At 31.3% G+C, this 9,893-nt stretch overlaps 1 protein-coding gene across 1 annotated transcript; it reads left to right on the top strand.

The window, feature by feature from the left end:
• Window positions 1-2,722: 2,722 nt before the first annotated feature.
• ESE3 (Integrase-type DNA-binding superfamily protein) lies at window positions 2,723-3,657 on the top strand. The gene is made up of 2 exons (XM_011083868.3): window positions 2,723-3,045; window positions 3,133-3,657. Exons 1-2 carry the CDS (start codon window positions 2,963-2,965, stop codon window positions 3,584-3,586), a joined length of 537 nt encoding a protein of 178 aa, XP_011082170.1. The 5' UTR covers window positions 2,723-2,962; the 3' UTR covers window positions 3,587-3,657.
• Window positions 3,658-9,893: the final 6,236 nt, after the last annotated feature.

Here is a 9,893-nt window from a genome sequence, read left to right as displayed (position 1 = left end):
ATCAAGTGGGAAGAACCCAAGCAAATACATATATATATATATATATATACATATACATTATAAAAAATACACAACATAAATAATATCATACTCACAAAATAAAAACGTTGGTAGAAACAATAAATTTAATTTAAGAATAAAAATGAAAGAATGAATTTAATTTATATGAAGTAAAAAAAAAAAGAAATATGTAAAAAAGGGGTATTAAATGTGTATAGAAAAATCTTCTCCAAATCAAATTTAATCGAATTAAACCAATCACATGATAGTATGATATATGTATCATGTGATTAAGTCAATTTTTTTATATTACACATCAATAATATGATAAATATATTATAATTGTCATAGAATTAATTCTGAGGTAGCCAAATTGATTCGAAATTCGAATTTACTGTGACATAATTGAAAGGGCAGAGAATTGGTGGGGAAAGGCATTCGACAATGATGCAACTTCTCATAATACTGGCACACTTCGTGCAGACAGATAAAAGAGAGGGAGGCTGGAAAAATGTTGTGTGGATTCTGAAAAAAAAGTCATCAACTCATACAATTATAGCATTTATTGTGCGTGATTGGTATATATCCCTTCATCATCAGCACAACTATGATTACAATTTTTATTTTGTTGGCGGGAAATGATTATTTTGGCTTCACTTTTGTGGGAGTGCAAGACAGGAAAATGTAATCATTGCTTGGTTAATTTTTTATTTGATTTTTGAAAAATATATTGAATAGTGTGACGAGCATTTGATATTAGATTGTGAAAATAATAAAAAAAAAATGTTAAGTATTTATGAATAAATATGCGTTGGTTCTTGATAAGGGTGTGCGATGCGAGATAGTATCTATTTCAATGAAAAAACCATGTAGTTGTTCTGAAAAGACACTTCGCAAAGAAGATGAGGCCTTAAAGTTTATAAATTTTTTAAGCTTCTCATCTAATATCGATGTAGGGTGGGATCGAATGTTGTTACATATTATCGAACCTTTATATGAAAATTAAAAAATGACATATGGTCTCGTCCCTACAGATGGTGCAAAAGATGATATAGGTTGCAATTCAATAGTGGTCCCTTACTGGAGGTATTGTCCACTCTGGCAAGAAGGCCTCTAATTTTATCGTAAAAAATTGTTCCACAAGAGAAAAAAGACCTTTTAGGTTTGTAAATGGCATAAGCCCTCATCTACTATAATTGGATGGGGTTAGTACTGTCCAATATCACTTACTGAACGAGGTAAAAATTATTCTAAATTGTATTTTATTATAATTTTGTATGCGCATAAAATGAAATTTAACTAATTTTATAGGATAAATGGCATATATTAAAATAGGGTTCTGTAGAAATTTAAATGGGCCAAAATCGTTGTCTAACGCTTTTGGACATAGGGTTCATATAAGTCCAAACTTGATTTTGGCATTTTCATATTTCTAGCAATTCTACTTTTAACTGAAAATTAATTAACATATCAATTTAAAAGAGTTTCTCATTACTATTCAAGATCTTCATGCATGTGGGTCTGACCTACCATAGGAGTAAATGAAGGTCACAATTTCGTCCTCTTTGTCTGTGCTCTGTTGTAATTTTTTTTAATCCTAATATTTGGATTAACTTATATACAGTGGTTCAAAAACGGATTTATTATCACAATTTCATTAAATGATCAATTATAAAATTTCATACAACCTCAATTGTACCAACTAAACTAAACCCATTCACGGGTCAAATCAAATACAAATGCTAGCTCCGAGTTGCATAGATCAGTAACTATATTGTACATTAAGACTAAAAAATTTAGAATAACTAACTCTGATGAACAGAATATAAGTCGGTTGAAATGTCTTAAATAATTGATATGTTCTATCAATGATTTTCTATTCGTTCACATTCAAAATCAATTAATACTTTTATCCGTTTTTTACATTCCTCGACTTCTATTTAATCAAACAAATAAAATAAAATTTTAAATTATAATCGAGCATGCTTCAATAGCCAACGAGTGGACATGTAACTACCCAAAATAGAAGCTCGGTTAGGCAATAAATGGGTAATATCTCATCCAATGTTCCTGCCCGAGAGTCTTGACCTCACATGGGCAGCGTCTTCTATGTTTAGTATATGTGAAATGTGGGATGTGATCAGCCATGTAAGGTTGTCTTCTATTTTTTTCTTTTTTATTTTATTTTTTATTTTTCCTACCACATAATAAATGCAGTAATACACCTTTCTTTTATCCATTCTACAGTTTGTACTTATTAAAATGGTAATGCACTCCCCCTTGTTAGAAAAGCCTTAATTTTGGGAAAGATACATTTCATCTACCTTTTTACCCAAAATATCTTTACGACATCCCGTAAGAGGGTATATGGCTGTTTATAAACTTTTCAAAGCATCTAATTAAATTTTTTGGTAATTTTTTTTAAAGAGATATTTAAGATCTTATAAGCTCTTTAATTTAACTTACAATGGACAAAAATATTTTTACAATTTGTTAGTTTTTCATTTTTACCTTTCGTATAACTGCCGATTTTTAGACCAAACTCAATAGTCGAACGATCTGCACTGAGATGGACCAGACGTGTTGTGCTCGATCAATCCAAGAATTTTTCATGTACCTATGTCTCATCTTGATTGCTCTGTTCAGACTTACCGGATACTGTCATAATACATTATCACACGGAAACAGAGAACATTAATATCACTTAACAATTTTTTTTTTTCCTTTCATTGGGAAGGAAAGATCAAAGATGAAGAGTGTAGAAAGTCATGTGGGTCCAATCGTATGTTGATTGCCAGCTGAAGGCCGCAAAATATGGTTACATAAATCCCCCTCCCCAACACCTGCACTGCAGCACACTGTGATTATCTGCACTCCCATTGTCAATTTCTCTCACAGACATTTTCACAAACACTTGCATATTGCCTGCGGAACGAGCTTTCTAGCTGAGCCAGCAAGCGCCATGGGTCGACCGCAGCAGCGCTACCGCGGTGTCCGACAGCGCCACTGGGGATCTTGGGTCTCCGAAATCCGCCACCCTCTGCTGTAAATTCCTCTTTTCTCATCAACTTCTGCTTGCTTTCCTACTAACGTTAATTTATTAACGTAAACGTTGTCGTCTTTAAATTACAGAAAGACGAGAATATGGCTCGGCACGTTTGAGACGGCGGAGGACGCAGCAAAGGCCTACGACGAGGCTGCAAGAATCATGTGCGGTCCCAGAGCCCGGACCAACTTCTCGTACAGCCCCAACGAGCCCCAATTATCGTCGGGGAGGCTTCTTTCAGCTACTTTAATGGCTAAGCTGCACAAATGCCACATGACATCCCTTGCTTTGGCCAAGAAACCGGCTTTGAATAAGGTAAACGAAGCAGTTCAAACGTCACGTTTCGACAGAGTAAACGGCACAGACAACAAGGACGAGGAAAAGGGTAGTGGTAGTTATGGCAGCCCGACATCGTCAGATAATAATGTACACAAATTCAGATCTCTAGAAGATGATCACATAGAGCAGATGATTCAGGAGTTGCTTGATTATGGTACAGTTGAGGTTTGTTCTGTTATGGAGAACTCAAAGAATATTTAGATTTGTGCACTCTCAAGAATAAAACCCTCTATTGTTTCCTTTCTTTGAAATTGATGAGGTGATTACTTCCACACTGTTTCATGTTTGTGACTTCTTTTGTTGTTTGTTTAGTTTAGTGTTTATGTGTGAATCAGACAGTGAGAAGTCTTAGTATAGTAAAGTAAGTTCATTCACCTCCACACATCCAAAATTCCCACCAGGTCAAGGTATTGCGCAGATATCATTTTGCCCGGCATAGCGAAAATTTTTATCTGAATTAGATTTTGTTGGGTTGAACTAGTTACACGACAAAAATGTAATAATCTTATAACGCAATTGGTGATTCTCCTGATAAATAATTATACTTTTCACTTATTTGATTTAGGTTCAATGAAAATCGATTTCTATTAGAATTTCTCGATAAGTAAATTACTTTTCTTTTCTTATGGTGAAAACATGGAGGGGCAACTAGCATGGTAACTCTTGTGATTATATTGAAGTCCACGATGTTGTGGACTAATGATCTGAGTTATAATTACTATTGGGATGGTGAATCTATCATCTCAACTCTACAAAGTGTAAGGTGGACCAAAATTATCACTTTTCACAATTAATCACTGTAAGAAAATTAAAGTAACGTAATCTCAACTAACTTGTGAGAAAATACAATCCGTTTTACTTCAACTACTAAAAAACCCCTCGAAAGCTGATAGCGAGTAAAATTATGCTTAATATTAGGATTGACACACAATTTGATTATAAAATAAACAATCATATAATAATTTCAACGATACTTTTCATAGGATTGGAAATATAAAAGCAATAGTTAATTTATATGACAACTAAAGTAGCAAGACTATGAAGAAATCTAATTTGATATGTATATGAATTTGCTAAAATAATGTGAATGTGAATAAGGTTAGGAAAAGTTGGAACCCAATGGATATTGATTGTATGAGCTATTCTTTTCTTTTTCATTGCGAAAAATGGGAAAGTTGAGATGATAGTTAAATATGGTTAAGGAGGGTTTTATATGCGTGTTACATATCAATCAACATCAAAAATTAAAATTTAATCACATGAGAATTAATATATATGTGCTGTCGTCAAAAAATTAAAATCTATACTATATTAATTCCTACCAAATGCCTTGATGATAAGGATCCAAATTCATAAAATGAATAAGACAACATTCGATATTAACCATTAAACCAGGATGATTAATAATGTGGAAGGAACATTCCAAAAGTCTTCTTCTTGCTAACTTTGTATCTGTTATCACCAGAGAACAGCTGCTGCACACTACCCCAAACTCCTGGGATTCATGATAATTGATTCTTCAAAATTTTCACTATTTCCTTTTTGACCCACACTGCACATTTTAGCTGTCAACATTAGCACTTTTTTGTGTTCTTTTGACATTTTTAGCTAGTTTTAAATTTTATTCTATCTTTTTTATTTTATTCAACATATATTCTATACGTGTATAAACAAATTTTTTAAATAAAATACATGATATCATGTTTATACACGTAATTTATGTATATTGAAGAAAGTATAAGATGAAATAAAATTTGTAATAGAAAATTCAATCTGTGAAAATAATAGCGTACCTCACTTCAAGTTTTGACCTAAAACCATTCTGACTCTAGTTTTTTAACTATGCCTTATTGAATATTGATAAATTTCAATTTCTCACAATATAAAATTATTTTTTCAAATTTAAAGTCATCAATCTGAATGTAACTCGGTTGGAATTTACTCTTTCCCATCCCTTTGTCCTTGAGCATGTGATGATATTTAAAATAATGGGGTACAAAGGCATGTTACTCATACACTTGCCCCCCAATATTCATTTCATTTGTCATGTAAGTTTAAGTTGTCCTGAAGCGACCATGTCGTCCAAACGAGGCCTTGCTCCATTTTCTGCACGATTGCATGCACATGGATCTTCATTTGTTTTTTCTTTCACAAAATTCTAGTAACAATTGTCAGGAGACAAAGATACGTGGTCCCATAATCTATATATCCCAATCAAACAAGAGTTTGTTCATGCAAGAATAACTAAGAATTTATGGAGTGTTTGGCCAAGTTTATCGAAAACAGTTTCTAATTAACTCATACATTCTTTGCAGTTTATAAGATGTACGATGTTAATTTTAAAATTTAGTTTCTAAAGTGTTTGAATTAAAATAAAAAGTAATGATGATAATGTAATTTATGTGATCAAATTGAATGAGTTTATTAAAAATTACAATTTCAAAAATAAGTTGAGAATTTCTTATTTTTTCTAAAACGAGTTTGCTTATATATATAAGCTCGTAACACTTTTTTATTTTTTTTTAATCTTATAAGATTCTTTTTTTAAAAAAAATAATCAAAACACTCATTTTTAATATTTTATAAGCTCTCAAATATAATATATGGTATTTTTAAGAGTTTATAAGCTCGCCCAAATGTCCTGTTAATCTGCAGGTACTAGTTTTATTTGCACTTTTTCTCACTTTATACATTTCTTATTTAGGGCTGTTTGGCAAGTTTTATTTAAAATATTTTATAAGTTCTTACATCTTGTAAAATATTTTTAAGAGTTTAAAGTTGTTGAATCTTATTTTAAAGATAAACTATTAAAATATTTCGATAAATAAGATATAAGATGTTATAATATGTTAGAGCGTTTGACACAATGACCTCTCTTCATATTGGAATAATGATTAAAAAAGCTATCAAACTATTAGAATTTAAAATCATATAAATATTTATTTTTTCTTTGCGGAGAAAAACTTCAATTATTCAAAGAGTAAAAGGGATTTACTAACAAAATTGTAAGAATGTTTTTTCATTAGAAGTTAAGATTAAAAAGTTTAAAAGATCGTCGAAAATAAAATTGGTTACAATTTAGTTTTCATTTAAGGAGCTTATAAGATTCCAAATGTATTATTTTAAGATCTTATAAGCACTTTGAAAAAAACAATAATATTAATCTACGAGGTGAATTAGGTACTTTGATCTATTACATTTTTTTCGGGTCTAAAGACTCATTGGGTTTTGAGTTGGATGGGTAGGACTGAGTATGAATAACATATTTGTTTTTTTTTTTTTTTTATTTGGATCTGGATTGGACCTTATCCTACCTATTGACATGCCTACTTAGGATACATAATCGAGTAGTTTATGAATTTAAAATAGGCAAAATTTTAAATTGTATTTGTTTTTATTTGCAAAATTTGATATTACAAACAGTTTTAAGCGGCGGAGTGGGAAGGCAGAAGGACCAGTTCAACAACCCTATTCGCTCAAAGAGAAATGTATTGGTATTTCATATATTCTTAATAATTATTTTATAATTTTAAAATATTAATATTTTTAAAATTTAAATGCACATCTAATAACGGTCGGGTTTTGAATTTTGGCAAATCCAGACAGTATTTTTCCTAAACTGTGAATTAGATTTAAAATATATCTCGACTGATTTTAACCAAAATAGTTAAGTGGGCTGGAAGCCCAAAGCCCATCAATAACCATATTCACGCTTTTGTACAAATTGGAAGTCGAACATCCCTATCATAATATTAAAGAGTATTTTTTGGATAATTTCAAATAAGTTTTTTTTTTCACTTTTATGAATATTAATAAAACTATAAGTTAATTATTAACTATGAATTCTTATTTTATATTTGTATAAAATTATTTATATATTTTTATATTAAAGTGTATATAGAAAATAATTATTAGCCTAATACCTTATACTTGTTAAATCTCCGATTCGATAATATCAAGGATTGTCTTGAGGGGACAACCCAATAATTCGATTATAAAAATTTTCTATTAGAGGTATCATATCGAATCTTGAATGTGTACATGCGTATGAGGTGTACGATTGTAAAAATAAATTAAAAAATTAATGACTGAGATATAGAAATCTATATATGGTTAGATTTATTTTACATCATCCTGAATCAAGTTTTAAATCAAAACAAACCATATAATATACATTCATTCATAAATCAAATGAAATATGTAATCGGTAATAGATTTATACAAAGAAATATGAGGGTTTACGAGACATTGTTATCTTAAATCAGGTTTTAATGTATAAGAAGCTTTGTGACGTTATAAGATGTGATAGGACGTCTATTTGGGTGGAGTGGCTCTATCATAAGCGGTTGCGAAATACATCTATTTGGGCGGTTCCAGACCGTGGAGGTTCGTGGGGTTGGCAGAAACTACTTCTCGACGATCCCTTATTCACAATTGATGGTGAACTTTCAGGTTGGTAATAGGGCTACATTCTATCTTTGGCAGGATCCTTGGCACCATTTTGGACCTCATTGCTAGATTTTTCCATGGACCGCCTCTCCCTGAGCTTGGGATTTCTACCAAGCTCAGCAGCGATCATAGAGGGGCAATGGCAATGGCCCCTTATTATAGACATTGAGTGGTTGGAGATTTTACAATCACTGCCTCGGATTCATGGCGTTGTTGATTGCATCATTTGGCGGTATGAAAATGGTAGTCCTACATCCACATCTCTATACCAGTCACTGGTCCCTCTAGGGTAGGTTGGTCTTCACTATTCTTGGGTTTCCTCAAGATCCCCAGACATAATTTTATTCTATGGTTTGCTATATTGGGGAAGCTTTCGACAGTTGATAAACCATGGTTCTCTTACCTAGGCGCCTGTGTTCTATGTGATAAAGACGCATAGACACTTATTCTTTCGATGCCGCTACGCCCGACGGTGCCTTATAGCTATTCGACAATATGTTCGCTTCAATTGGCCGAACCGAGATTGGCCAATGGACATAGATTGGGCTACAAGAAAATAGAGATGGCAATACATTATTAATTTGGCTTATCGTTTGCTACTAGCTTCATGTGTATATTATATTTGGAAGGAACGAAACTTGAGACGTTTTGAATAGTTTGAGCGAGAACCGACCGCACTTGCTGGACTCATTGTGGAAGAAGTTAGACAGAGGATTATTAGTGCTTCTTTAGCTTGATGTGTTAGTTCTTGTGCATTATATAAACTTTGGCGTATCTCTTGGTCTGTCAAGGAAGACACCACTTATTGAGCACTATTGTACTGTACGATTGTACTATTTATTTAATAAAAATTACATTTACCTAAAAAAAAATAAAAGTTGTGTCTGCATCACGATCTTCTTTGAGAAACAATGACACATTATATGTTTTAAAAAATAAAAGAAGAAAGAGAGAAAAATAGCAACACTCTTTTTATTACTATACACAATTTTAGTGATTACTATTTCTTTCTCAATTTTTGTTATTCTGTCACTTGTACATTTTTCAAAAAAAGATAAGAAAAGGATTATTAAATGTTCGATTTTGTGTAATACATATTTGTTATTTGTTATTTACGAGGAGTGTTAAAATAAATTTATATATATTATAATTATCTAGATACCAAAAAAGATAAGAGTTTCTTCTAAGCTTTGGATGAGATCAGTATAGACCCTCCATTTCAGTGATTCTCTACTTATTTATAGGAGGAGTGGAGGAGTATTATTTTCACACATTTATAGTGAGTCACAATCTATTTTTTGTTCAAATTTCTCTTCATCTTATGATTTTATGTTCATTATTAGATATATTTAATAACAAGACTGTTCATTTTGTCGCAATAAGAAATTTTATGATTTTAGTAATTACTATAATTTTTTTAAAAATTATTAACAACATGAATTAATGATAAAAAAAATGTGAACAAAGTTGTCACTAAATACAATTAGTAACTCATGTATAGTGACGATCTATCAACAAATAATAGTTGTCACTAAGTCGTCACAATAGATGTGTATTCATTGTACTTAGTAACAATTCTATACACATTTTTTGTTTTTAATAATTATACGGTGACAGAGTAAAAATTATTGCCACTTAATATATATCATTAATAATAACTTTAAAATTATCACTTGATAGTTAATCAGTAATATTGTAATTTCTTGTAGTGATTGATGAAGTTGATGAAAATGAAGATTATGTTGAACGAATGGGTTCTCTGCAAAATTTACAGAAACAAAAGATCAAGAAACAAGAGAAAGGCGCCTATTGATTATGCAGATGAAGATAATTACGGTCTTCACAAACAATATACCGACGATGAAATTCCTAATGAAAACAACTGGAATCAGTCATCAACCGACATTTCATCACTAAATAAGGTCGAGATCTACAGAAATAGAAGAGGAAAGAAGGGAAAGAGTATTGATAATGTTGATGAAAATGAAGATTATGTTTGTTAACAAAACACAGATGATGCCGAAAATCAATATGTCTAGAAACAATCAAGAACAACTAT

This window comes from Sesamum indicum, linkage group LG1 (genome assembly GCF_026168435.1).
Source record: "Sesamum indicum cultivar Baizhima isolate 11 linkage group LG1, ASM2616843v1, whole genome shotgun sequence".
Classification (NCBI taxonomy): Eukaryota; Viridiplantae; Streptophyta; class Magnoliopsida; order Lamiales; family Pedaliaceae; genus Sesamum; species Sesamum indicum.
Note: the sequence above shows the minus strand (reverse complement) of the source record. Positions and strands in the feature narration are given on the sequence as shown.

Bases quoted from the DNA above. Each gene is read 5' to 3' on its own strand.
- ESE3 (XM_011083868.3), top strand. From the start codon at position 2,963: ATGGGTCGACCGCAGCAGCGCTACCGCGGTGTCCGACAGCGCCACTGG. The intron at 3,046-3,132 runs GTAAATTCCTCT...TTTAAATTACAG, and splicing joins GAAATCCGCCACCCTCTGCT to AAAGACGAGAATATGGCTCG.